Source organism: Chelon labrosus, assembly GCF_963514085.1.
Source record: "Chelon labrosus genome assembly, chromosome: 10".
In the NCBI taxonomy this organism is placed as follows: domain Eukaryota; kingdom Metazoa; phylum Chordata; class Actinopteri; order Mugiliformes; family Mugilidae; genus Chelon; species Chelon labrosus.
The window spans coordinates 12124663-12152229 of NC_140360.1; the positions used below are offsets into that span (position 1 = coordinate 12124663).

The window sequence follows — 27567 nt, forward strand, 5'->3', positions numbered from 1 at the left end:
CTTATCTGTCAGCCAGATGGTTTTGGTTTTATTATCTCCATTTATCAGGTATAGTTCTCCATGTGTGTGTTTCTCAGTGGCAACTCAGACATGGAGAGAGGTTACAGGATGGCTATTGTGAGGCTTTTGAAGGTTTTGCTTTATAGATATATATATATATATTGTTAATTTTTTTTTTTTTTTCGACCAAATGCAGGTTTAAATCATCTCCACATGTGCAGCATGATGTCTTTGAAATATGATTAGAAATTGCATCTTATTTTTTGATATTGCAGTAGATGCATGCATGAATGGAAAAATATTAAACATTTTTTGAGAAGTTTAAACATATGTTTGATATAACTACCACTGAGTTTTATTCATTTTTAGCAAAGTCAACAAATTGCACCAAAATCATCTAGTTTGGTACATCCTGTACCTCTGGATAATTATGTGGTCCGTTAGCTGTTAAGATTAAAATCAAGCATTTATTTACTACTTAAGCTAATCTTTGGGGGGAAAAAAAACTTAACCGCTGTATAGCGCTGAGCTTTGTTGTTTGGTTTACAGCTGTAACTGTGCTGAAGTAGTGTGTTTTGGGTTTACTTTGTAATCAGTAGCATATTTTTGTGATGCACATGTGATACATGCTCTCACTTGCCAGTGCGTTAGGTACAGTAGTGAAAACAAATTCAACGTAACAGTCTATCACTAAATCATATGGTATGTTTCTATAATTTTAACAACACAATTTTAGTCAGTGGTCTAGGCTAAATAACAAACACATTAGTGTTTAATACAGCACATTTCAACACCACAAACCTCCTCCTTCAGAATGTTGACAATTAAATTATCACCTTTCCAATTAAATATTATGTTAACATAAATTGAAATATTATAAAAGTCATGAAGGGGGGTTTAGAGCAGGACTGTTACATTAGAATGAATTTGTTTTCATTAAACCGGGAAGGATTATGGTGTTGCATTATTCCAGTGCTTTTTGGTCGTTGTTGTCAAGTCCAGACATGTGTTGATCTCAAATAACAAGAACGGCATAAAATGTTAAGGTGATGCGTTTCACAGAGGGCCATTTCCCCCGTATTAATACGCAGTGCATCGATACAAACAACAGTGGCTACTCTTTCCAAGCTCGTAACGTTATTCACTTTTTGCACACTACCCAGAGTCATGATGACTGTGCCAATAGCTAGAGCCTGTGTGCTGTGGAAACAGGCGCGGATACAATAATACACCGGACGGATGAAAACGTTTTTAAATTGACTCTGTATCCGGTATCTGATTTGGCTGAACGAAAACTAAAAACAAAACGCGCGGTGTCACGTTAGAGCCGTCCGACAATGATTCAGCGAGTTATTATGCGTTTTTGCTCGCTGCTCAACTAACGGTAGCTAGCTTGCTTGCTAGCTAGCGCGTGCCACGACTGTCTAGCTGTTGAACCAGGGACTCCGAGCCTTAAGAAAGTATCGTTATCCTTCCCAGGTATTTCATACACATCCATCTCAATGTCGCTTATCGTCAAGTGATGTTTACAGTTTCATTTTTACTTTGAGCGGGGATGGCCCGGGAGTAGGGAGTGCGGGCTTCTTTTTGCGGCCTGCGCAGCCCCGACCTAAATTAGTCAAGAGTCAGGTCAGGACAGGATGGAGAATCAGTTAGATCTGCTTTGACAGCTGTGGCATAAACGGTCAGAAGTGCTTGCGTTTTGGTTAATTGCATTTTAAAACCCTGTCCTTGACAACACGCACGGCTTGTTTGTGAATCGACTGACTTTAATACGGTTGGATAAGTTGGTATTTCAAAGGGAGATCGTGTGCTAACGTTGCCGGTAGCTCGCTGTTAGCTTGTCAGGGGTTAACTTCATCTCCGCAACAAACGTTACCGATCTATTTATTCGGTGCGTTGAGCTTTCCAACGTGTCTTGTTTTGCCAGACATGCTGCTATCCAGTCGTCGCGCAAAACTGTCCCTTTTGTGACTAGTAACTGAAATTCAGCTGGCAAAGAGTGACTTAACAGTAGGTAAATACCGTTGTGGTGTTAGCAAAGGTGACGCTAGCTTGCTAGCTAGGTAGCTATAACTTTAACCTGTCAGCGTCAAGTCGCTTGAGTTGATTACGGGCAAGAATACAGAGGTAGCATGCTATTTTGTTGGGATTTCACTTAACTCTCATATGCGCAACATGTCAGACTGAATGTTTTAGGCCAATAACTGGGAGCCAACCTAATTAAATTAACTTAGTGTCGTATGCTGCTCGATAGCCAGGAGCTAATGGTCTACCATGGTCTGCTTTGTGATGATCAGCCTTCTGGAAGAAAATATAATATGACTCGGTGTCTCCTTTTTTTTTTGTTTTAACAATTATTGTGATGAGTGACTTGCTAGCCACTACAGCCTTTTAAGAAATGTACTTATATCAACGAGTTATTTATTGAGTGCTTTGTGAAAACATTGACATTGCTAAGCAATTGTCTTTTGTTTGTTGTCTACATGCAGTACCTCACGTACAGATTTTATTAAGTATATGCGATCAGTTAGCACTGTGTATCTGGGTATGAGCTGGATTTTATCCAAATAATTCACAGCTTGCCTTGCAGCATGCTTGTAAACCATCTGTATCTTGAAAAAAAGGAAAATCTGTTTGTATTGTTGGCAGGTTTAATTTATGCTCTGCATCTGATTTTGCAGGTGATGTGACTGGAACATGCTGTTAAGTGGATATTGCCAAATTATCTTCTGTAAGTAAATTTATTTTTCACACTCTGTGTTTGTGTAGTGCTATTAATTGTGTGTGTCAATGGCTCGGATGAATTTAAAGCGAAATATTTGCCTGAAATATTGTCCAGATTTGAAACCCGAGTAGTTCTGAATCACATTGCAAATCACCGTTATATGTTGGTTTCTGATGTACTTGAACATTTTTCAACAGAAACAGCAAATAGAGATTATCGACAATGAAGGTCGACAGAAGCAAGTTGAAGAAAACTCCTACGGAAGCTGTGAGTGTGCATAATTCTTGCTGTGTGTCTTTATTTTTTGTTGTTCATTTGTGCCTCTTTTTTAACAACTTGACTGTGGCCTCTTGTTTTACCATATCTTGGTTACAAAATGATTCCCCGACAGGGCACCAAAACAAGGAATAGTCATTCAGTGGCTAACTTTGATGATCATAAGGCTGTACAGTATGTAACGGCAGGACATTCTTATGTTTTCATGGTAGTTCATGAGAATTTTTGTAGGAAGGTTGACCATATTGAACCAAGCATTTTAGTGCAGTGACACTTTAGGTTGGAGATGGTGATAGTTTGGTGTTGCTCCTAAGCACAGTGACACAGTGATTTTTCTCTACTGTGAGTTCACAGAGGAAATGCAGATGTTAAGTTCTTATGTCAGTGTTGCTTGTGAGTGTTGTATTCTTAGTAAGATGCATAGGTTGCCCATGAAGTCTGTTTAACGAAACATTTTGTCCTTCTGCAGCCTGCGGACTGCAGGATACTTATAGAGAAGCTCAAGGCATGCAGTGATGAGCAACTGCTGGTTGAACTGCAGCACATCAAGACCTGGAATATTGGAAAGGTAAGCCACAAAGAAAAGGCTGAGGGAGAAATACCTCCTTCAGTCTTTTGCCACATGTCATTGTTTATCTACTCTAAATAATCTAGTCGTTTTAAAATACTGATTTCATGAAAAGAACATTTCCAATTTACCTTACCCTTGCATATTTTCTGTTATAACTTCAATGTTGTCTGACAAAAACAATATAAATACAGGTTAATTACAACATCTGCATTGACATTTAAAATAATAATCATGGGGTATGATGCAGGTGCCTGATGAGTGGGTAAGAAAAACTGTGGATAAAGGGCTAAAAAGATTATTTATTTTGTTATTTTACTGGCTAAATGTCAATGTATTCTGATTGTTTGCTGAACAGTATGCATTGATTGTTTAGTGAATAATGACTATTTCCATGTTTTACTTGACCTTCACTTGATTGACCACTGACTGTTATGCCTTCTCTCTTGAACAGTGTGAGCTCTACCACTGGGTGGATCTGTTGGACCGCTTTGATGGCATTCTGTGTGATGCGGGCCAGACAGTGGAGAACATGTCATGGCTGCTGGTGTGTGATCGTCCAGACAACGGACAGCTCAAAGCCTTGCTTCTGGCAGTGCTCAACTTCACTGCCTTGCTCATTGAGTATAGCTTCTCTAGGCACCTCTACAGCTCCATAGAGGTAGGCTTAAAATCAGGACGCTTTCGAACAACACAGCAATTCTGTATCCTGTGGATATCTTGAAGAGTAAAATGTGAAATTTCTCACTAACTTGAACTGTCCTTTTATTTTCCACTTCCACTCCCTTTACAGCACTTAACCACCTTGTTAGCGTCATGTGACATGCAAGTGGTCCTGTCTGTGTTGAACCTACTTTATGTGTTCAGCAAGCGCTCCAACTACATCACAAGACTGGGATCTGACAAAAGGACGCCTCTTCTGGCTCGCCTGCAACACCTGGCTGAGGTCTCGTGAATGCTCTTGTTTTCCTATTCCAGCTGTCCCTCAACAGAAAGAGCTGTATTGTTTAGTCTCTTTGTTCTCTTCTGCAGAGCTGGGGAGGCAAGGAGAATGGCTTTGGTTTGGCTGAATGCTGCAGGGATCTGCCTATGACGGTAAGAATGATTCTGGGTGATGTTCAGAAATGGTTTTTGTCAGTTACCTACTGTTGTGAGATTTACGTTTTTGAATAGAGTCAACTAACATTAATTAACCACTATAAGTCAACTAGCTACACTATAAACTATTTCTATATTATTCTGTCCCTGTTGGTATGTGAACAGAAGTATCCTCCCAGTGCCACCACTCTGCACTTTGAGTTTTACGCTGAACCAGGCCCAGAAGTCAAAGTAGAAAGGAAGGTAAAGGCAGAGACATCTATTTATGCAATCATAATATAATTAAAACCAAATATGTTTTTAAATGTATCTTCCTAATCGTTTGATTTTTATTTTTTTCTCTAGCAGACAAGTAGTAACACACTACACTATATTCACATCGAACAGCTTGACAAGGTACAGTCAGACAACAATTGTGTCATTAACGGCAGAGAAATAACACCTTATGGTCTTGACTTTATACATGGTATTGTGTGTTTCCTAGATTTCAGAGAGCCCATCTGAGATCATGGAGTCGCTGACGGTGATGTACAACATCCCTAAAGACAAGCAGACCCTACTGTTTACGCATATTCGACTGGCCCATGGTTTCTCGAATCACAAGAAGAGGTTGCAGGCTGTGCAGGCCCGACTGCATGCCATCTCTATACTGGGTAAGCAGAAGTATTATTTTAGGAAACTGGAAATGGTTTTGCTCCAAGTATCTCCCAGCTAACTGCTATCTGTTTCTTTGCAGTGTATTCAAATGCACTCCAAGAGTCAGCCAACAGTATTCTGTATAATGGCTTAATAGAGGAGCTGGTGGATGTCTTACAGATAACAGACAAACAACTTGTGGTAAGAAAGCAATTTTGTTTTTTTACTTAGTATGTAATTGCACTAAATGCCATGCAACACCTCTGTACTTGTAAAACAGCAATATATATATTTTGATGCTTTGCTGGACCAAGACTACTTTCTGATGAATGTGTCTGTATTCTGGCGTATTAATGTAGCATGATCATTGAGCCCCTTATAATTGTTGATTGTCTTAAAGATTTTGTTGTTTTTGGCACTTCAGGATATCAAAGCAGCATCTTTGCGCACTTTAACTTCGATTGTTCATCTGGAGAGGACGCCCAAGCTTTCCAACATCATTGACTGCACTGGCACGGCCTCCTACCACGGCTTCTTGCCTGTGTTGGTGCGCAACTGTATACAAGCAATGATTGGTGAGATTAAACTCAAAACATATCGTATAAAAGTTTAGTGTGTGATATTCAAGAGAATTGAACAAATTATATCAGAGTTTGTTTAACTTTTGATTTCCATTTCTCAGATCCTCTAATGGAACCGTATCCACACCAGTTTGCCACTGCACTCTTCTCATTCCTCTACCACTTGGCTAGTTATGATGCTGGAGGGGAAGCCCTTGTCTCCTGTGGCATGATGGAAGCCCTTCTGAAGGTATATCCGGATCCCATCAATACTTTATCACCAATTACCAATCGCCAGCTTTCTCTTTTCAAGAAAGTTAATCATTTATTGTGTTTGACTTCATAGGTGATCAAGTTCTTGGGGGATGAGCAGGACCAGATCACGTTTGTGACTCGAGCAGTGCGTGTTGTGGACCTCATCACCAACCTTGACATGGCTGCCTTTCAGTCCCACAGCGGCCTTTCCATTTTTATCTGCAGGCTAGAGGTTAGTTATGCTTAATACATCTGTTGACTCCTCATACAGCTGCCTTCAGCTGTACAGTCACTGAAATGTCTGCGTTCATTCATTCCTCTCTCGATCACTTTCTAAATATATAGCATGAGGTGGACCTATCAAGGAAAGAGTGCCCTTTTGTCATCAAGCCAAAGATTCAGAGGCCTAGTGCAACTGTGGAGTCTGAGGACATGGACACAGACATGGAGAGTAAGTTAAAACATGGAATCGTCTGATCATCATAGTTTGCAGGAATATACTGATCACATTATAAGGAACACCTATATCTGCTCATTATTATCATGCAATTATTCAGTCAGCAGCAAGATATAGAGAGCCAAGCAGCTACTGATCTGGGGCTTTAGTTGAGGTTAAATATCATAAAATAATCTCAGTGACTTTTACTATGGCATGGCCGTTAATCTTCCGGGATTTCTACACATGACAATCTCTAATGTTTACAAAAAATTGCATCTAAAACAAAAAAAAAGGTGTCAAATGTGAAAGACTGGTTCTAGCGGGTGGCAGTACTACGCCCTGCTTACACCTCTCAGAATGTATCACACATTTAGCCTTGCAAAGTATGAGCTACAACGGCAGTAGACCAAGTTTGGAGGAACCGAGGGTACAGGCTCACCAAAGCCAGACAGTTAGAAGGCGAGACAATGCTACTTCTGGTTCTCAGTTTTTGTTCAGGCTTGCAGAATGCCAATATGGTCAGAATTTGGCCTGTCCTGTGTCAATAGTAAAAGCTAATGGTATTGTTAAAGTGTGGGGAGTCCTTTCTGGGCACATTCTAGTATTGTTTAAAATTTGTATCCCTTAATGTTTGCAATTTACCCATCTTCTGTTGTCTACATCCAACACAATAATTCACCATGTTGCAATGCAAGAGTTGCCTCGAGGCCTTCCCACACACCATATCTGAATATAATAGAACAGCTCTGGGTAAAGATGATTTGCAACACAAATGTGCTGCTCAGAAATCTGTAGAAATGTTGTACTGATAACATGAACCAGGAACTAAAATGAACGTTTTGTTTAAGTCCGGTAGTAATAAAGTGGTTATTGAGTGTAGGTTATTTGCCTGTGTTGCAGAGTTACAAATATTCCTCTGGCTGTTGTGTTGATTTGGCAACTTTGTGGACTTTCACAGTGTCAGAAGTTGCCATGGAAAGCAGCCCTGGACCATCAACATCTTCTTCTTCCAGACCAGAGGGAGACCACAGAGCACAGAGCAGCACTGCAAACGCACCTCGTGCAGGTACAAACACAGCACACACACACACACACACACAAAGAAAACTACCTGTCACCTTGTCAATACGTGTACTCTGACATCACTCTAACCTCCATCTCTCTAGGAATGCAGTGCATCCCCCAGAGGGCAGCTCTGTTAAAGTCGATGCTAAATTTCTTGAAGAAAGCCATCCAGGACCCTGCCTTTTCTGATGGCATCCGCCACGGTGAGTCGTGGGCTCCTCTCCTCTCACTTCAGATTAATTCAAGATCAAGGGTCTTGTCTAATCTTGATTACATATGTTCATTATGCAGGTATTGGTTAATGTGTATTGTGCACTCTTATTTTTCCTAGTGATGGATGGGTCCTTGCCTACCTCACTCAAGCACATTATCAGCAATGCAGAGTATTATGGCCCTTCACTGTTCCTCCTCGGTGAGTAATGCTTTAGAAAAGCCTGTTTTGAGCGAATTGCACAGATGCAAAAATTGTGTCTTATTAAAATGTATGTCATCTGGGGAATGTGAATTTAACATTTCACTGTCTGCTTTATTAATGTTATGTTGATATGTTTGTGTTTCAAATTGTGATTTGTTTTTCCCCCTCCTGTTCTTGTCTTCGTCTTTTTGGGACATAGCGACCGAGGTGGTGACGGTGTTTGTGTTCCAGGAGCCATCCCTGCTCTCCTCCCTGCAGGATAATGGTCTCACTGATGTCATGTTGCATGCCCTACTCATCAAAGACGTGAGTTTCCAACAATGTCCTGTATATTTGTTTTTAGTTTTGTCTCTCTTTTTTTTTTCTTGTCTCTGATGCCTTACAGCAGTTGTACTGGATTTGATTTTTAGAGTTGTCACGATTCAGATCTGTGCATAATATTCTTGAAATTGAGTAAACTGTTTACACTATAACATCCATCACATCCTGATGAACAAAAATATGTGCGGAAAACAAGACCCATGCATGCAAAGACCAACCACTGATTTGTGGTCAAATGTCTGACCACAGTTCTGGCATCTTTTGTAAACACCATGATGCTGCTGTAATGCATCTCGTTCAAATTTTGTGTTAAAGGATTCCAGACAGATTTAGTATTGTATTTGGAAAATACAACTTAATGACTTCTTGCTCGTGAAAATGGTCATAGTTCTGCTCTGTTTTCCAGGTTCCTGCTACCCGTGAGGTGTTGGGTTCTCTCCCCAATGTGTTCAGTGCCCTCTGCCTGAATGCCAGAGGCCTCCACTCCTTCGTTCAGTGCCAGCCCTTTGAGCGCCTCTTCAAAGTGCTTTTGTCCCCTGACTACCTGCCTGCAATGCGACGGCGGCGTAGCTCTGACCCTTTGGGTGAGTTGGTCTGTTTTGTGCTGTGTTATTTAGATCTTCACCTTTGGAACATATCTGAGTAGATGACATTTGGGTTCCATTCTCTGTCTGGCTTCAGGTGACACGGCATCCAACTTGGGCAGTGCTGTTGATGAGCTCATGAGACACCAGCCCACTTTGAAGACAGATGCTACGACTGCTATTATTAAGGTGATTGACCTTTTGTTTTTATGATTTCAAAAGACTTGTTTCAAGCTTCATCCCATACTTGTACAGAATAATTAAAGCTGAATTGCTGTTAACAGTTACTGGAGGAGATCTGCAACCTAGGTCGAGCTCCTGAGTACATCTGCCAGAAACCATCTATCCAGAAAGCAGATGGTACTGTGGCAGCACCACCTGCACGTTCCAGCCACGCAGCTGAAGAAGCTTCAAGTGAGGATGAAGAGGAAGAGGAGGCCCTCCACACATTCAGCCAGCAGCAGGGGGAACCAGAGAGCAACAGACAGTCAGTGCCACTTGAACTGTATGACGCTGAGTTCATAATACATAGAACAGAAAAACAACTCTTTCTAAACATTTAATTTTTTTCCAAGTCAATGGACTAAATGTTGAATACTTTAGTTGGTTGTTGACATTTTTATGTGTGGATTCTTCCAGGGTGGTAGGCACTGAGGAACGGATACCAATTCCTCTAATGGATTATATTTTGAATGTGGTAAGTGTTGATTCTTGAACAGCATGAGTACTGTTTTGGCTATGTTGTGAAATATTCCAAGCTGTTGTGAATCAACTACCTTCTCAGTTCAGTCATTAATTTGTTATGGAAATGTTTTCCAGATGAAGTTTGTAGAATCCATTCTAAGCAACAACACCACAGACGACCATTGTCAGGAGTTTGTCAACCAGAAGGGGCTGCTGCCTCTTGTCTCTATTCTCGGCCTGCCCAACTTGCCCATAGACTTCCCCACCTCGGCTGCCTGCCAGGCTGTAGCTGGAGTCTGCAAGTCCATACTGGTGAGCACAAAAAATATCACTTTTGGGATTTCGTTTTGTTTTGTTTGGGAATGACACACCATAATCATGACACGACTATGATCCATCTTACTATCACACTGAGCCTACAGATTCATTTTAATCTTTTGTTGCTGTGAAACCTAAAGAGTTCATTCGATTTTAATTTTAATTCTTCCCCATAGACACTCTCACACGAGCCTAAGGTACTCCAGGAGGGCTTGTGCCAACTGGACAGTATTCTGACTTCTCTGGAGCCACTTCATCGACCAATTGAGGTGCCTGGTGGGTCTGTGCTTCTCAGAGAACTGGCCAACGCGGGACACGTCACCGATGCCACGTTGTCAGCTCGTGCTACGCCGCTCCTACATGCTCTTACTGCAGCGCATGCCTACATCCTCATGTTTGTCCATACTTGCAGAGTAGGACAGGTAAATACAGATGTACTTTCTACTATTTTGACAACCCCTTTTTCATAAAGTTGAACTCAAAGTTGCTATATTTGCTACATCGTGGTGTGTAAGTTAGAGTTGGGAAGTTTTGACACGTCAGTATTCGATGAGAACTGTTTTGGCTCTTGCTCTGGTTTATTGTTTCCTCTTTAGTTGTTAATATGACATTTTATGAGCAGTTCTAATGGTTTCTGTTTTTTTCTGAACAGAGTGAGATCAGAGCAATCTCAGTCAACCAGTGGGGCTCCCAGCTGGGCTTGAGTGTTCTCAACAAGCTCAGTCAGCTCTATTGCTCTCTGGTGTGGGAGAGTACTGTGCTGCTGTCCCTTTGCACCCCTAACAGGTGAATCTCTTATCCTTTTCCCCCTTTTTGTAAATTTGCAGTCAGCTGTCTTTATCCCTCATAACACCTCTTGCCTGTGCTCAACAGTCTGCCTCCAGGATGTGAGTTTGGCCAGGCTGACATGCAGAAATTGGTGCCCAAAGAGGAGAAGCCATCTGGCAGCACTGCAGCAGCCACAGCCTCTGGATCTAGGAGAAATGGTAATATAACCGTTTAATTTTGTTCACTAAAAACCTCAATATGCCTGGAAAGTATTTCTAACAAATCAAGTCTCGCCTAACTTAATGCATTAGAATCCGAGGCGGTGTCTGTGGATTCATCTGCCAGTGGTCTGTTGGAAGGCATGGGTCTAGACGGGGACACCTTGGCTCCCATGGAGACAGACGAACCCTCTGCAACGGACCCTAAGGCCAAGTCTAAACTTACCCCAGCTATGGCCACCCGCATCAAACAAATTAAGCCCCTGCTCTCTGGTGAGATAATTTGCGTACCACATTTATTAAGTTGTTGTTAGTTTTTTAACTGATACATTTTTTTAAAAGTGCGTCTTAAAACATGACTTAATTCACTCACCAACCTCTTGCCTTTTGCCTTTACAGCTTCATCACGATTAGGCAGGGCTTTGGCGGAGCTCTTCGGTCTGCTAGTAAAGCTGTGTGTGGGTTCCCCAGTGCGCCAGCGTCGCTCTCATCATGCCACAAGCACAGGCACTACCCCCACTCCTGCTGCACGGGCTACTGCTTCTGCCCTCACTAAGCTCCTCACCAAAGGTCTCAGTTGGCAGCCCCCTCCCTATACACCCACCCCTCGCTTTAGGTAAGGGCAGACAGCTATCACTGATATTGCTAATATGTACTTGGTACTCGTACTTCATATTGGATGTTTTTTTTTTTCTTTTTTACCTGGCAGGCTGACTTTCTTCATCTGCTCAGTGGGCTTCACATCTCCCATGCTGTTTGATGAGAGGAAATATCCCTACCACCTCATGCTGCAAAAGTTCTTTTGCTCTGGAGGACATGATGCCTTATTTGAGTGAGTCCTGCCCTATGCCCCATTCATCATATGCATTTGAAGATCAAAAAGTACTTGAAGTGAGCAGAGTAATATGTCCAAAACTGTAACCAAAAAAAAGTCGCCACCTGGATTTAACTAAGCAAATTGTTACACCCATCATGCCTAGTGTCTACTGTACAAGCCTGTGGGGGCAGTGCTATGATCTGGGATTGATGCAGTTGGTCAGGTCTAGGTTCAGCAACATTATGTGTCCAAAGAATGAGGTCAGCTGACTACCTGAATATACTGAATGACCAGGTTATTCCATCAATGGATTTTTTTCTTCCCTGATGTTCACGGGCATATTCCAAGATGACAATGCCAGGATTCATCGGGCTCCAGTTGTGAAAGAGTGGTTCAGGGAGCATGAGACATCATTTTCACACATGGATTGGCCACCACAGAGTCCAGACCTTAACCCCATTGTGAATCTTTAGGATGTGCTGGAGAAGGCTTTGCACAGTGATCAGACTCTCTAATCATCAATAATCTTGTATTGATGATGGGAGAGTCTGACCACTTGGTGAAAAATTAATGCAACACTGGATGGAAATAAATCTTGTGACATTGCAGAAGCTTATTGAAACAATACCACAGCGAATGCGTGATTTGGTGGCAAGGCTAATAATTGGTGACAGTGTGGAACTTTCATTGATTGTGTTTTGTTTTTTGTGCAGGACATTTAACTGGGCCCTGTCAATGGGTGGTAAAGTACCTGTGTCTGAGGGTTTGGAACATACTGATCTACCTGATGGGACAGGGGAGTTTCTGGATGCCTGGTTGATGCTGGTGGAAAAGATGGTTAATCCAAGCACTGTGTTGGACTCACCCCACTCCCTGCCAGCTAAAATGCCGGGCGTCACACCCACCATGCCCCAGTTCAGCGCCCTCCGGTTTCTTATAGTAACCCAGAAGGTCAGTATTTGCTTGGGATGCAAATTTCCTAGTTTAACATTCAGCCCGCTTAACAAGAAATATGTCATTAACCATACGTAATGAATGGGGTTAAAAAAGGCATAGAACATATTTTTAACCACTGAAATTCATTATTGCCGTCGATTCACCACTGCTGTCTTGACATTTGTTGAAGATGCGAGGTTGGCTTTAGTGTGTGTTCCAGACAGCTATATAAACCAGACAGTCTCCAGGGAATAACTCAAAAGGTCTTTCATGACTTGATCCTGCTGCATTCAATAAAAACGACACGATCAGAATCAGCCAACGAGTTACCCTTTTCCTCTTTGGAAGGCAGGAAAATGCAGCCCTTTTGGGTGGTCAGCAGAGCTCCATCCCAATAAACAGCAGAAGGTTCCACCTAGTGGTGGAACTAGACATTACAATAAATTGACAAGACGTTTTCTTATCATTGGTTAATATATTTTTTATTGATCTGCACTATTCACTATAGTTAATTAGCAACAACACTTCTATAGAGTCTACTGCTGCCCTCAGATAAGAAAAGTGATTTTATTTGTTTATTTTTTTTAATCAGCGTAGAAAGTCGATTACTCACGTGTGGCGTTTAAGTGGTTTAAGTTCTTCAGAAACAAGCAAAGGTTAAACAACAAACTGTCATTTAACTGTTTATACTGTATGTCTCATTAATGCCTCATTAATGTATTATTGTAACACAATCTCTCTTTCATCAAGGCTGCATTCAGCTGCATCCGCAGTCTGTGGAATAGGAAGCCCCTGAAGGTGTATGGCGGCCGCATGGCTGAATCCATGCTGGCCATCCTCTGCCACATATTAAGAGGGGAGCCAGTTATCCAGGAGCGCCTGGCTAAAGAGAGAGAGGGTACAGTGCGCCCGGATGATGAGGCGGCTCCAGCAAGTTCTTTGGCACCCAGCGCAGCCCCGAGTGCATCTTCAGCAGGTGGAGAGGCACCAGCAGTCAGTGGAACACCTTCTGCAGGGCCGGGGCCGGGGCCGTCGCCAGGGCCAGCAGCAGCAGCAGCAGCTGCCGCAGCAGCAGCCGCAGCAGCAGCCGCAGCAGGAGGTGGAACAGGATCAGGATCAGCTGAGGATTCTACTAATTCCACGCCTCGCAGAGAGCCGCAGGTTAACCAGGCTCAGCTCACACAGGTATGTGGGTAAAATGGTCTTTCTGACGCGGATGCTATTTTTATTTATTTATTTTATTCACTTTTTATCACTAATAGAATGTTGTCATGTATGACACGCTGCTGCTGTGGGTTATTCGGTTTAATAGTCCAGGAGCAAATCATATATGTGTGCTTTTTTTCTTGAATTGTCTGGTGTTTGGCAGCTTCTTCTGCTAACCAGCTATGGTTTGACCAAGTGGTCTTCAGTACTTTCAGTATTTTCAGGTAGCAATGCCACTACTAAACTTGAACAGAGGTGTTGTATTTACCAGTCTCCCCCATATTCTGCATGCACTGAATCCTGGGCCACCATTTGTTTTATGACAGGGAAGATGCAGAGGGAGAGAGAGGCACGCACAGGTCCACCAGCAGCATCTCCAGCAGGTATAAGAGCCGTCAGAGAGGGGGAGAAATTGACAGAAGAGGTGGAATAAAGGATAGAGCTAGGATGGAGGATAGGGAGGACTGATTGAATGAGGACACTGAGAGAGAAATGAGGACCAAATTGTTGCATTATTCACACCTTTCCAGACAGAATATTATAGTAAAAGGGAAAAAAGGTTCGATTGGGGGTTTAAGAGATAAGAGGTTGTGTGTAGAGGCCTCTTATTTATGATTCAAAAAGGAATTGAAGACAAGTAAGTGATGACATGTATCCTGATCCGTTAAGATAATTGTCTTTGACTATCCCTTACCTTACATGGTACCATTTAAGTCTCGTGAGCACCAGTCCCCCCCAATTATTTTAGTTTCACTTCAATAATGGAGTCATCTCATTTGTGTGTTGTTTCAGCTGATGGATATGGGTTTCTCAAGAGAGCACGCCATGGAGGCCCTGCTGAACACCAGCACCATGGAGCAGGCCACAGAGTACCTGCTTACGCACCCTCCACCGCTTCTCGGTGGCGCAGTCAGAGTAAGTATTCTTATACTACATGCTTCTTAAACACTTGCTCTTTTTTATTTTCATGAGTCAAACTCAGGCAGCTGACATGTTTGGTCTTGCTCCATCTAGGATCTGACTATGTCTGAAGAGGACCAGATGATGAGGGCAATTGCCATGTCACTCGGGCAAGAGGTCAGCATGGAGCAGCGTTCTGACTCTCCTGAGGTGTGTAACTTGCTGCTTAGTTTTATGCAAAAAGCATTGTGTGAAGTGAAATCTAATGAATGAACTGTAGCTAAGAGATTTTTTTTCTTTCGCTTTATCAGGAAGCAGCACGTCGGCGTGAGGAGGAAGACAGGAGAGCCAGGGAGCGGGCAGAAGAGGAAGAGGCACGCTGCTTGGAGCGCTTCATGGAGGCTGAGCCCCTGGATCCCAAGGAGCTGCATGCCTTCACTGACGCCATGCTGCCAGGCTGCTTCCATCTTTTGGATGAGCTTCCTGACACGGTCTACAGACTCTGTGACTTGCTCATGACTGCCATCAAGAGGAGTGGCCCAGAGTACAGGGACCTGATCCTGGGCCAAGTTGTCCATCAGGTCAGTGGATAAATGCTTGTTGATATTGCAGTTCTCTGTACATGATTTAGACTTAAGATTCAGTGACGTATGGGGGCATGGATGATAAGTTAATTCCTGTTTCCTATGTTCTGTTGTATTGTTGACATATACGTTTAAGGTCCTTATATTACAGCTTTGGAAGAACTTTGGAAGTTATATTCATAGCCTAAATATAAATTTAAAGTTGTTAGATTTCAATACAATGCTAATACAGCTCTCTGAGCAATTTTGAATGTTTTTATTGCAAGTGACTGTGAAAACATCTTTACAAATCGTCTTTAAATCCCTGAGGTTTAAATGTTCCCGACCATACAAAGTTGTATGCCTATGCAAAACTGATTGTGTGCATGTTGTGTGTGTGTGTGTGTAGGTGTGGGAGGCAGCAGACGTGCTAATTAAGGCAGCTGAGCCCCTTACTACCAGTGACACAAAGACAGTGTCTGAGTGGTGCAGACAGATGGCCACACTGCCCCAGGCCTCCAAGCTGGCAACACGAATTCTGCTGCTCACGTTGCTCTTCGAGGTAACAGATATTATTCAGTCATGCAGGGACAAATGTTTGTTTGTTTTTTATTTATCCAATACAATAATTTATTGTTTTGTCTTTCAATAGGAACTGAAACTGTTAGGTGCAAGAGTGGTGGAGAACAGTGGGATTCTTGATTTACTAATTAAGCTACTTGAAGTGGTGCAGCCCTGTCTACAAGCAGCCAAAGAACACAAAGACATCCAGACACCAAAGTAAGCCCGACACACATCTTTTTACTTGCACGCTTTACATCAGCTTTTCATCATGAGGGCCTTGATATGTTTGCTATAAAGCAATAACTTTGTTTTTTCTACAGATGGATTACACCAGTACTGTTGATCATTGACTTCTATGAGAAGATGGCAGTCTCTTCAAAGCGCAGAGAACAAATGAACAAGGTAGAAAACAAGCCATAGATGCAGATTGTATTAGTCGAGTATTATACTCAAAGAAAATGGGTACACCTCGACACTAATGGGAATAGGCAGGCATGTATGGATGTGTGGATTTATGTGTGTGAAGACTAAGGGTCTGTCTCGGTTTGCTTTTAGTACCTGCAGCCCAATGGGAATAACTGGCGCTGGTTTGATGACCGCTCAGGCCGTTGGTGCAGTTACAGTGCATCCAATAACAGTACCATTGACTCAGCATGGAGGGCTGGGGAAAGCAGTGTCCGCTTCACAGCTGGGCGCCGTAGATACACTGTGCAGTTTAACACCATGGTGCAGGTATATGCATGAATTTTTTATTAATGCCAGAGAATACCAATAATGGTGTTAATATAAAATTAATGATTGTCTTGGAGTTTTCTGTCCCTTTCTGTTTGACTAAAACCACTTTATCACACAGGTAAATGAAGAGACTGGTAATAGAAGGCCAGTGATGTTGACTGTCCAGAGGGTGCCTCGCATTCCCAAGCCTTCTAAGACTGGTAGTGTCACTGACTCTGAAAGAGAAGAGGGAGACAGGGGCAAAGTGGACGAAACCCAGACTGACCTAGACTCAGGAGCAGCAGTGGAGATGAGTGCTCCCAAGGAGGATTCCAGCCAGCTGAAGGAGACCACCTCCGGTCCCTCGGCCTCCCTGGAGCCTGACTACTCTCAAGGAGCTGATATTGTCGTACAGGGCCTGACCGAGGACATGACCACTGTTCTTATTCGGGCTTGTGTCAGTATGATTAGTGTTCCTGTGGACCCAGACACCCTCCATGCCACGCTGCGTCTGTGTTTACGCCTTACACGCAATCACCACTATGCAATGATGTTTGCTGAACTGAAGAGCACACGGATGATTTTGGGGCTGACGCAGAGCTCTGGCTTCAACGGCTTCACCCCACTTGTTACTCTGCTCTTCAGACACATCATAGAAGATCCAGCCACCCTGCGCCACACCATGGAAAAGGTTAGAGTCTGCTTTCAGACAGTTTAAATGGAGCTCACAGTATATGAAGAGACTGAAATCTTGTTTTGTTTTGGGTTTTTTTTGCCAAATATGTGTTTTTATAACTTAAACAAATCAACAATCTTTTGCTGTAGGTGGTGAGGTCAGCTGTGACCAGCGGAGCTGGTAGTACAACCTCAGGAGTGGTGTCAGGCAGCCTTGGTTCCAGAGAAATCAATTATATTCTTCGAGTCCTGGGCCCTGCTGCCTGCCGTAACCCTGAATGCTTTGCTGAGACTGCCAGCAATTGTGTCCGCATTGCTCTGCCTGCACCCCGTGGAGCTGGCACAAGTGAGTGTGCAAACATTTTCCAGTATATGAATATATGTTTAAAGTTTACCCTGGCAAGTTACATTTGAAGTTACTAGTTTTGTAAACCTGACAGATTGATTGAGATGTTCAGTCATGTAAAAGCTCACACTTTCCTGTTTCTACAGCTTCTGATGATGAGTTTGAGAACCTTCGAATTAAGGGGCCCAATGCTGTGCAGCTGGTGAAGACCACTCCTCTCAAACTTTCTCCCTTACCCTCTATCCCTGACACTATCAAGGAGGTCATCTATGACATGCTCAATGCTTTGGCTGCCTACCATGCCCCTGAAGAACGTAAGACGACTATGCCTTTGAAGGATTTATGTATGATTTCAATGGAAATTTTAGGTTATTTTAACATTTCGGCTCTGTTTGTGTATGTCACAGCTGAACGTCCAGAAGAACGTGCTACAGCTGTGCCTGGTGGTCAAGACCTGTGCCAGATTTTGCAGGATGTGGGTGATGATGTTTACCAGCAGTACCGACTCACGCGTCAGGGAAGCGACTTTGACTCCCAGTCTGCATTCCATATCAATGTGAGTCTCAATGAAAAGTAATCGTGTTGAGCTTGATTCATAGAAATGATGTTTGTCATTTCCTTATTCAATAATAGAGCCGCATGTCTTCTTCTCAGGCTCAAGTGTTCGCTGCTGATGGAGGTGTCGCTGAGTCTTCCCAGTCTGGCACACCACAAGGAGAAGGTGAGTTTTTTTTAACCACTAGTAAAGAAAGTCTTTACAAATTTTCAGTAATTTTTCATCATATACCTTGACGAGCTGTCAGTCTTACTGTTAGTGACAAAAGACTGTCAACAGGTCCCATAGTCCGTCTATAGTTTTCATTACAATTCAGCTTTTTCTAGAGCACCAATAATTTCATGAGGATGAGGTATATTTGCTGTGATGACATTTTCTTATTTTCAGTGCAAAATACAACACAAAAACATTGATATTGATGAGTCAGGCAATAACCTATTCCGTTTTGGTGATTTTCTCAGCCTCCACACCAGAAGAGATGCGAGAGGAGAAGAAGGAGCAAGAGGGAGAGAAGAGTACCAGCTCTGATGAGGGTAAAGCAGCTAAAGTAAAGGCAAGCAAGCCTCTGATGCCTACCTCCACCATCCTGAGACTGCTGGCTGAACTGGTGCGCTCCTATGTGGGCATCGCCACACTAATTGCGTCCTACTGCTACACCGCTGGACAGTCCGAGCTCATTAAGGAGGTGGGTAGTTAGGCAAAAGATTTTTCAGCTTTCACACTTCTGTACTGCCATGCCTTTAAGATCATCACTTCTTTCTCTTAACCCTGTTTGACCTGTCTATTTCCCAACAGGATTGCAGTGTTCTAGCCTTTGTACTCGACCACTTGCTGCCTCACACCCAAAATTCAGAGGACAAGGACACCCCAGCTTTGGCACGTCTCTTCTTAGCCAGCCTGGCAGCAGCTGGCACAGGCACTGATGCTCAGGTGGCCCTAGTGAATGAGGTGAAGGCTGCTCTGAGTCGAGCACTAGCAATGGCGGAAGGTGCTGAAAAACATGCCAGGTAAATGGTGTAAAAATAAAACCTGATATTGATGATATGACCATTGTTTGATTATTTATTTGTAACTATACAAACCCATTCTCCCTCCTGATACCATTTTACAGGCTTCAGGCAGTGATGTGCATCATCAGCACCATCATGGAATCCTGTCCCTCAACATCCAGTTTCTACAGCACGGCAGCAGCCAAGACTCAACATAATGGCATGAACAATATCATAAGGCTCTTTCTTAAGAAAGGACTGGTCAACGACCTGGCCCGTGTTCCTCATAGCTTGGACCTGTCCAGGTATGTGATTGCACTATTAATTAAATTTAATGTGGCATGGTCAGGTAAAAGCACCACGTAGTTAAAACTAACAAGTAAATGTTCAGTGTAGGTTCAGCGTTGTTCACCAAAATGCACTGTTTGCATCCTTGAGGAATTGTAGTGGTATTTTCTTGCTCATAAAACAATTGCAGAGCTTATTTTAAACCCTGCTTCGTTAACGTGCATGTTTATTAGCAGTAGGTCTTTTATCGGTGTATTGCTGTTCATTCTGCCACCAGCATGGGAACACATGCTCGTCTGTTATTGTGTGAAAGCTAAAAAGACAAGACCGACTCAGAGAGACTGTTGCATAGTAGAACTAGTAGAACTTAAGTTCCCCAGGAAACCTTTGATATCATGAAGGAAGCTCAGTTCAAACCGCAGTAGATCAACATGGAAATCTAAACACACATTGCAGAGTACATTTAGAACTTTGGCTTTCCATATGACAAATTACTGGTTATCTGGTTTACTGTTTAGTAAACAAGTTGACTTGAGTATTGTGACAAAGTTGGACCTCGGATTTAAGTTGATTTATTTTAAAATAAAATTCAGCTTTGAAAACAAAAAAATGTTGTATAAAATCAGTGTAAAATTTCTCCTTAATCTTCCTTTTGCATCATTTGCTTTAGTCCAAACATGGCCAACACAGTGAATGCTGCCCTGAAGCCTCTGGAGACTCTGTCACGCATTGTTAACCAGCCCAGCAGTCTGTTTGGGGGCAAAGGAGGCTCCAGCAAGAGCAAGGCAGAACATGACACTGTGGGCACTGCCAGGGACAGCAACAGCAACACTCAGGACCAAGGTATTCACATGAGCCAGATGAGATGCTTCAACACTCCACATGATTCCAAATGTCTGTTGCTGATGTGTGGCAACTGTTTCAGGAGAGTCTGGTGAGGCAGAGCCAGTGGATGGCAGCCACAGGGTACAGGGAACAGACAGCGACCTGATGGATGGAGAGACAGAGGGAGACACTGTTGTCATTGCTGGTCAGCCAGAGGTTCTCAGCACACAAGCTATGCAGGTGAATAACACAGTATTATGCACTCAAGTAACATTTCCCCATATGTCTTCATCATCATATTGGATTTATAACATAGAAGATGAAAAAACAAAGCTAGAAAATTTAGTTCTTGGATTATGTCCATTTGGTGATTGACAATGCATTTGTATATCATTTCCTGTTCTTGTAGGTGGAGAATGAGTTGGTGGATCTGATTGATGAGCTGTTGGAGAGAGATGCTGGCACTGTCAACAGCACAATTATAGGTAAGCCACTGTTTATTCAATTAGGGTCCCATTGCTTGGACACGTCTTGTATTGTTAATGGGAAAGAAACCCCAGAGCTGCTGTCTAACTTGTTTTCTGTTATGTCGATCAGTGGGACGCAGCGGTGAAGATGAATCTCAGGAGGATGTGTTGATGGATGAGGCCCCCTCCAATATTAGCCAAGCATCCACTCTTCAGGCCAACCGCGAAGGTAAGACTGCGAATGCAGTGTGTTTAACATGAGGAATACTAATTCTTAGTTAAGATATTGACTGGGTTCCTCTTTTCCAACAGACTCCATGAACATCCTGGAACCAGAGGATGAGGAGCACACACAGGAGGAAGATTCTAGTGGTAGCAATGATGATGAAGACAGCCAGGATGAAGAGGAGGAAGAGGAAGAAGAGGAGGAGGAGGATCAGGTATTGATTAACCCAGTGAAGTTCCTGAAAGAAACCTTCATTGCTTGTCCTTGAGACTCATGTCCGCTACTGTTCCTGAAGGATGATGAAGAAGGAGATGAGGATGATGATGATGAAGGTTCAGAGATGGAGTTGGATGAAGACTTCCCTGACATCAATGCCGCACCACACATCCGCTTTGAAAGGTTTGACAGGGATGATGACCTCATCATAGAGTTTGACAACATGTTCTCCAACAACGGTAAGCAGATCTTATATTTATTGTTTGTTGGAAGTTCTCACTCAATACCCCACAATCTCACATTTGACTGTTTTAAAGAACAGATTTGAAATCAAGTTCCTATTAATTTTGTACATGCCTTTAATCTTTTATACACACAGTATTAACCGTCATATATGTAACTGAACAATGTCTGTTGGAATATATTTGATTGTCTGCATCTACTCCTCGGTGGCATTACTTGCTTCATTCACTTAAAGTTTAAGTTATATATTTAAAAATCCAAATAGATGATGTATAAAAACATTTTCATAAAGATCATTTTCATAAACATTACTTGGGGTTGTGCCAGAGCTTTCCCCCTAATGTCTGCCTACTGTTTTCTGTTATTTTTCCTATCAGCTGACATCCCTCCCTCCCCAGGCAACATCCCTAGCTCCCACCCACTGATGGTGCGCCATGCTGACCACGGTTCCCTCACCCTAGGTGTGGCAGGCACTAGCAGCCGCCTGGCACAGGGCATGGGTCGCAGCCAACGAACACTGCGCCAGCTCACTGCTAACAGTGGACACACCATCCATGTCCATTACCCAGGCAACCGCCAGCCTAACCCTCCTCTCATCTTGCAAAGGTAAAACCACGTTTGTGTTTTTTGGCTACATTAAAGAACACTTCTGTTTTGCACCATTTTGTTCACCAGCTTTCTTTCTTTGTGTGATAATTAAAATATTTGTTCTCCTCTACTCCCGTATTCAGATTGTTGGGTCCCAGTGCAGCAGCTGACATTTTACAGCTGTCCAGCTCTCTGCCTCTGCAGTCCCGTGGGCGTGCCCGCCTTTTGGTTGGAAATGAGGATGTGCACATCATCGCTCGTTCTGATGATGAGTTGCTGGATGACTTCTTCCATGAGCAGAGCAGTACTGGGGGACAAGCAGGTAAACGCCTTCAATGGGCTATTGTTTGTCATTGTTTCACTGTTTATAACTATTGTCCTGAATTCCTAACATGGTTTTTATTTCTGTCTTTCCAGGCACCCTCTCTAGTATTCCCACTGCCTTAACTAGATGGACAGATGAGTGTAAAGTGCTGGATGCTGAGAGTATGCACGACTGTGTTGCAGGTAAGTTAATATTTAGAATGGCAGTAAATTTAACTCATAAGAAAAACATTTGAATGGGTTCATATCCTTTTTTATGAATAAACTGGCAATATTACATTTCTGATAACTGGATCACAAGTGACTATTATAGTAAGAAGTTCAGGTAGCTTTGTTATAATTTGTAGTGCCTGATGAAGTTTGTGTGCGAACAGAACCACTGCTGTGTGCTTTTATATTTATTGTGCTGCTTTCTTTTGTTTCATCTTTTGTGTCTGGTTTCAGTGGTGAAAGTGCCTATCCTGCAGCATCTGGAGAGTCTCAGAGATGAGGAACTGGAGGAGCGACGGGAGAAGAGAAGGAGGCAGCTGGCTGAGGAGGAGGAATCTAAGCAGAATGAGAGGAGGGCCTCTGGAGCAGAGCAGACCAGAGAACAGAGCCTACAGGTTTGCAGATATTAGTGTTTATTGTTTTTAAACACGGACGTCTCGGTGTCTTTTGGCAGACGTGTTCAGTTTTTGCTAATGTCTACTATTATTTTGTCCACAGGGTTCTGGGTTGGGTACAGTTAATGGTGCAGAAAACACTGCAGGTACATTTCTTCTTTTCTTTTCTTGTTGTTGTGTCTGTCTCGGTGTAAAAATTTCTTAAGCTGTCTGGATTGGACAACTCGGTGAAGGGCACCCAGAGGCCAGCAGCCGTCTTGCTGTGCGTGCTGTGGGATGAGGTAGTAGTTTGTATAGTTTTAGGATCACACCAGATCTGGGAGATAACTATACAGTCTACTGTCTTTCTTATGGCAACGCCATACCATCTCGACATCATTTGGAAGGGAGCAAATGTCTTAACTTGATCAAACGCAAAGTGTCTGATGTACAGTGCTTATTCTTTATATATACATTCTGTGTCAGGTGTACAATGTTACAGTGAATACAAGATAATATAACGCATCTTTTGCAGTTGCCTGTGTTGTGGTGAGGTAGTAAGTTGTGTTGTTGTTGGGGATCAGGATTGTGCACCCCGTTCAGGAGATAACTATACAACTTACTGCCTTCCTCACTGGAGGCCTGTGGCATCTATGTAAAAAGTGAATCAACGTCTAATTAATATGTTGCTGTTTTGTTTGTTTTACGCCTTTGCGTTGGGTAAAGGGACATTGTTTTCTATAATTGTTAAATATTGTAAAGATACGCATTTTGTGAATGACTTGTAATCTGTGTCTTATCAATGAAACAAAGTATGTAGAAAATCTCTGTCCCTGTCTTCACATAAGTTTTCTGTCTGGATGTTGCAGAAGGTGAACAGGCTCAGGCTGGTACGGTGTCATGCCTGAACCCACCCAGGGTCTCGGAGGGCTTCCTCACTGCTCCTCCATCTGGAGAGGTCACTCCCACCACACCTGCTCCTCACGAACAGGCCCTAGTCTCCCTGGAGACTGCGATTAGTCAGCAGGTCCACCAGCCAATTGCTGACCTGCTGCTGGCCGAGTCGCATGCCAGCTCACTGGCTGCTTTGGCAGGGGCTGGCCTTCCACCCTTGTCGGCAACTGAGAGGCCAAACAGTGAAGCAGAGGCATCTCAGATGGAAATGTCTCCGGCACCCACAATCGGTGAGAGAGTCGGAGGAGGTGGTGGTGGAGGAGCGTTGGATGAAGGCAGGGAAGGTAGAATAACTTCGAAAACTTTATTTATATAGGCTGACCAACAGTAAGGGCAGACATTTGTGATGTAAAAAAAAAATGCTGTTGATTCAGGTCAAAACTATCAACGTATGTTTTGAATCCTGTGAAATACGCATCATCCATCTAAGACAGTGCATAGAATTTACATAAATGTATAACCTTCACCATTTTTGTTTCCTCAGCCTCCCTGAGTCCAGACATCGTAGAAAACTCTGAGCCTACAGTAGTTGGTGTGTCACAACTAGAAGGGTCACCCATGGATACCAGCAGCCCGGCCTCAGCCACTCAGGAAGAAGCTGCTCCCAACGCTGTTCAGACCACACAGCTGTCTCAGGAGCTGTCTGGCAGCGGGGAGAGTGGGCTGACTGACAGGCAGACAGATGCAGAGACAGGGTGAGTACAAAGGGTAATTGGTTTGTTTGTGGCCTGAGGTAGAAAGTGTTAAGGAAAACAAAATAATCATCACAGTCCCTTTCTACTTTCACACACTTAGTCCATCATACAGATCCCTTCTTTGTGAAGGGACACGAAACAGAAATAAAACAAAAGTATGGAGTTAACTAGAGCTGTAAAATCTGTCTTCTGCTGGCTTGGACCATAAAATCATCCCTTGTTGCTGACCAAATTTATGTTCAAAAGCAGCGCAGACAACTCCATTAAATATTATGGCCATATACCTATAAATGTTTATACAGAAAGGTTATGGATTGTGCAAATGCCTGCTGCCTTTTTTTGTGATCCTTAGATCAATTTGGCTACTTTTTTTATGTTTATAGCTCTACTTCCGTTTCATCCCCTGGGGAAACCATGCCCAGGAGCGATAGTGCAGACAGCCAGTCTCAGGCCATCCAGGAAGAGCCCCTCCCATCTACCAGCAATGATGACGAGGACCCACTTGCAGGTAAAATAAATCGCTAACACACTAGCTTCTGCAGTTTTTCCATATTAACTGTTGCAGCTCATAATATTTGTGATGTTTTTGTGTTGGCAGGCATCAGTCTGCCAGAGGGTGTTGATCCCTCCTTCCTGGCAGCTCTTCCTGAGGACATCCGCAGAGAGGTACTGCAAAATCAGCTTGGCATCAGACCACCCTCCCGTCCTCCTGTTGCTACAAGCCTGCCTTCCACTACTGCACCTGTGCTGGGAGGACCAGGGGTCACAGAGGTTAGCCCCGAGTTCTTGGCGGCCTTGCCACCAGCCATCCAAGAGGAGGTGAGAGATGTTAGAAAAAAATAGATTTTCATAGACACAATTTATACATATAGATCTATGATATTAAATCGTCGTATATAAAAAGTCGTATTTTTACTAAGCATGCCATTGGTCCCCTTAGGTCCTTGCCCAACAGCGAGCAGAGCAGCAGCGTAGGGAACTAGCCCAACAGCCTTCACAGGGAGACACCCCTCTGGATCCAGTCACCTTCATTCAGACGCTGCCCTCCGAGCTCCGTCGTAGTGTCCTAGAGGACATGGAGGATAGTGTTTTGGCTGTCATGCCCCCGGACATTGCTGCTGAAGCTGCTGCATTGCGCAGAGAACAAGAGGCACGTCAGAGGCAACTGATGCATGAGAGGCTGTTTGGTCATAGTTCGTCTTCAGCCTTATCAGCCATCTTGCGCTCACCAGCATTCACCAGTAGGCTAGGAAGCAATCGCGGCGTACAGTACACCCGACTGGCTGTGCAGAGAGGAGGCACATTTCAGATGGGGGGAGGAACAAACCACAGGTAAGAGGATATTTAGTTAACAATTTTGTTATTAAATAACTCTTAATATCCACAAGTCACTTAAAGAAATATGACTTTTATGTGTCTTCATCATGTCATAGACATAAAGTGACTAACTGAAATTATGTTATGCCTTTGTCCTCTCAGACCCTCCAGTTCAAGTGTGGACTCATTGTTGCGCCTGCGTGGACGATTGCTGCTGGACCACGAAGCCTTGTCCTGCCTGCTGGTTTTGCTGTTTGTGGATGAGCCGAAGCTTAACACCAGCCGTCTGCACCGTGTGCTCAGGAACCTTTGCTACCACTCTCAGACACGTGGGTGGGTCATTCGGAGCCTCTTATCCATCCTCCAACGCAGCAGTGAGAGTGAGGTATGCGTGGAAACCTCACGCCTTGAAGACTCTCGTGGCAAGAGGAGTATCCAAGGAGGCTGTGGAGGAAAAGGCTCTGTCACCTCCTCCTTGTCCTCTTCATCATCCTCTTCTTCTTCATCGTCATCTTCCTCCCTAGAGCTACTGAACAGGGTGGAGTCTCGCAGCTCCAACCAACTTTCCTGGCTCTCTGTTTCTATGGATGCAGCCTTGGGCTGCCGGACAAACATTTTCCAGATTCAGCGAGCTTCTGGTAGGAAGCATGCTGACCGGCACTCAGCTGGGAGCTCTGCAGGATCTGGAACACTGGGGGGAGTGTCAGGCGCTGCTACAGGTGTTACATGTGCTGCAGGTGGAGGCTCCACTGTTCACATCCACCCACAAGCTGCTCCAGTGGTCTGTCGACATGTGTTGGACACACTTATCCAGCTAGCTAAGGTGCTACATTACTCGTTGTCTGTTTTCTGCTATAAGAACATTAATAATGTAAATGAAGTTACAGTAGTTAAAATCCTTTTTTGTTTGTTGTCTGTCCTCCCAGGTTTTCCCCAGCCACTTTACCCAGCAGCGGTGTAAGGATTTGTCAGCATCATCTTCTGACCTGGATTCCCGTCTTTGTTCAGGCTCCTCTGGAGGGGGTGGAGGCTCTAGGTCAGGATCGCAGTCACAGAACAACCCCAATGTCGCAAACACCCAGAACTCCTTGGGGTCTTCTGCCGTTACTCCCCAGTCTCTGGGAATCTCCACTGATTTTTGGGACCTGCTGGTCAAGCTTGACAACATGAATGTCAGCCGCAAGGGCAAAGCTTCAATGAAGACGGTGCCTCTGGGTGGTAGTGCAGAGGCTGAAGGAGCCCAGTTCAGTTTAGAGACATCCCCTCTTGGCCAGCTGATGAACATGCTGTCTCACCCCGTAATCAGACGGAGCTCCTTGCTCACTGAAAAGCTGCTGCGCCTTCTCTCCTTAATATCCATTGCCCTGCCTGACAACAAGGCCACAGAGGTGCCTGCTGGACACCCCACCCCACAGGCTGCCAACCCCAACTTGGCAGCCAGCTCAGGAGCCACAGTGTCGGTCACAACACAGGGCGCAGCATCAGTAGGCTCCATCCAGCCTGCTGTGGCAGTCCCAGGGGCCTCTGCAGTGGTTGTAGCCCAGGGTACATCCTCAGGGACAAGCCTAGCAACCTCCCAGACATCCTCTACAACAATCTCTATACCCACGTCCACTGGAATAATCTCAACAGGTCGCGTTT

At 43.7% G+C, this 27567-nt stretch overlaps 1 protein-coding gene across 13 annotated transcripts in view; it reads left to right on the forward strand.

The window, feature by feature from the left end:
• huwe1 (HECT, UBA and WWE domain containing E3 ubiquitin protein ligase 1) overlaps nt 1-27567 on the forward strand; it is a 37185-nt gene that overhangs the window by 2430 nt on the left and 7188 nt on the right. For 5 of the 13 annotated variants that reach the window (XM_084553262.1, XM_084553267.1, XM_084553258.1 and 2 more), the window contains exons 3-67: nt 2685-2734; nt 2926-2995; nt 3474-3572; nt 4027-4233; nt 4366-4518; nt 4605-4667; nt 4836-4913; nt 5016-5066; nt 5155-5323; nt 5407-5507; nt 5731-5881; nt 5989-6116; nt 6213-6353; nt 6467-6572; nt 7519-7626; nt 7727-7828; nt 7957-8037; nt 8240-8346; nt 8750-8945; nt 9043-9134; nt 9230-9450; nt 9585-9642; nt 9765-9941; nt 10124-10369; nt 10600-10733; nt 10821-10933; nt 11027-11206; nt 11333-11549; nt 11643-11765; nt 12464-12701; nt 13437-13871; nt 14219-14275; nt 14685-14807; nt 14907-15002; nt 15104-15373; nt 15765-15917; nt 16008-16135; nt 16240-16321; nt 16475-16651; nt 16773-17324; nt 17459-17654; nt 17801-17968; nt 18062-18210; nt 18288-18375; nt 18672-18895; nt 19006-19217; nt 19322-19504; nt 20158-20330; nt 20413-20552; nt 20722-20797; nt 20910-21008; nt 21092-21219; nt 21301-21460; nt 21842-22070; nt 22196-22374; nt 22470-22559; nt 22821-22981; nt 23085-23127; nt 23830-24198; nt 24399-24609; nt 24993-25117; nt 25208-25428; nt 25550-25941; nt 26089-26749; nt 26853-27558. In XM_084553262.1, the coding sequence (XP_084409388.1) occupies nt 2951-2995; nt 3474-3572; nt 4027-4233; nt 4366-4518; nt 4605-4667; nt 4836-4913; nt 5016-5066; nt 5155-5323; nt 5407-5507; nt 5731-5881; nt 5989-6116; nt 6213-6353; nt 6467-6572; nt 7519-7626; nt 7727-7828; nt 7957-8037; nt 8240-8346; nt 8750-8945; nt 9043-9134; nt 9230-9450; nt 9585-9642; nt 9765-9941; nt 10124-10369; nt 10600-10733; nt 10821-10933; nt 11027-11206; nt 11333-11549; nt 11643-11765; nt 12464-12701; nt 13437-13871; nt 14219-14275; nt 14685-14807; nt 14907-15002; nt 15104-15373; nt 15765-15917; nt 16008-16135; nt 16240-16321; nt 16475-16651; nt 16773-17324; nt 17459-17654; nt 17801-17968; nt 18062-18210; nt 18288-18375; nt 18672-18895; nt 19006-19217; nt 19322-19504; nt 20158-20330; nt 20413-20552; nt 20722-20797; nt 20910-21008; nt 21092-21219; nt 21301-21460; nt 21842-22070; nt 22196-22374; nt 22470-22559; nt 22821-22981; nt 23085-23127; nt 23830-24198; nt 24399-24609; nt 24993-25117; nt 25208-25428; nt 25550-25941; nt 26089-26749; nt 26853-27558 (11341 nt within the window). In that variant the 5' untranslated portion in view covers nt 2685-2734; nt 2926-2950. Of the gene's footprint in view, nt 1-1269; nt 1480-2684; nt 2735-2925; nt 2996-3473; nt 3573-4026; nt 4234-4365; nt 4519-4604; nt 4668-4835; nt 4914-5015; nt 5067-5154; nt 5324-5406; nt 5508-5730; nt 5882-5988; nt 6117-6212; nt 6354-6466; nt 6573-7518; nt 7627-7726; nt 7829-7956; nt 8038-8239; nt 8347-8749; nt 8946-9042; nt 9135-9229; nt 9451-9584; nt 9643-9764; nt 9942-10123; nt 10370-10599; nt 10734-10820; nt 10934-11026; nt 11207-11332; nt 11550-11642; nt 11766-12463; nt 12702-13436; nt 13872-14218; nt 14276-14684; nt 14808-14906; nt 15003-15103; nt 15374-15764; nt 15918-16007; nt 16136-16239; nt 16322-16474; nt 16652-16772; nt 17325-17458; nt 17655-17800; nt 17969-18061; nt 18211-18287; nt 18376-18671; nt 18896-19005; nt 19218-19321; nt 19505-20157; nt 20331-20412; nt 20553-20721; nt 20798-20909; nt 21009-21091; nt 21220-21300; nt 21461-21841; nt 22071-22195; nt 22375-22469; nt 22560-22820; nt 22982-23084; nt 23128-23829; nt 24199-24398; nt 24610-24992; nt 25118-25207; nt 25429-25549; nt 25942-26088; nt 26750-26852; nt 27559-27567 lie in introns of those variants that run through there. The other 8 variants (XM_084553264.1, XM_084553260.1, XM_084553259.1 and 5 more) reach the window with 8 other exon arrangements.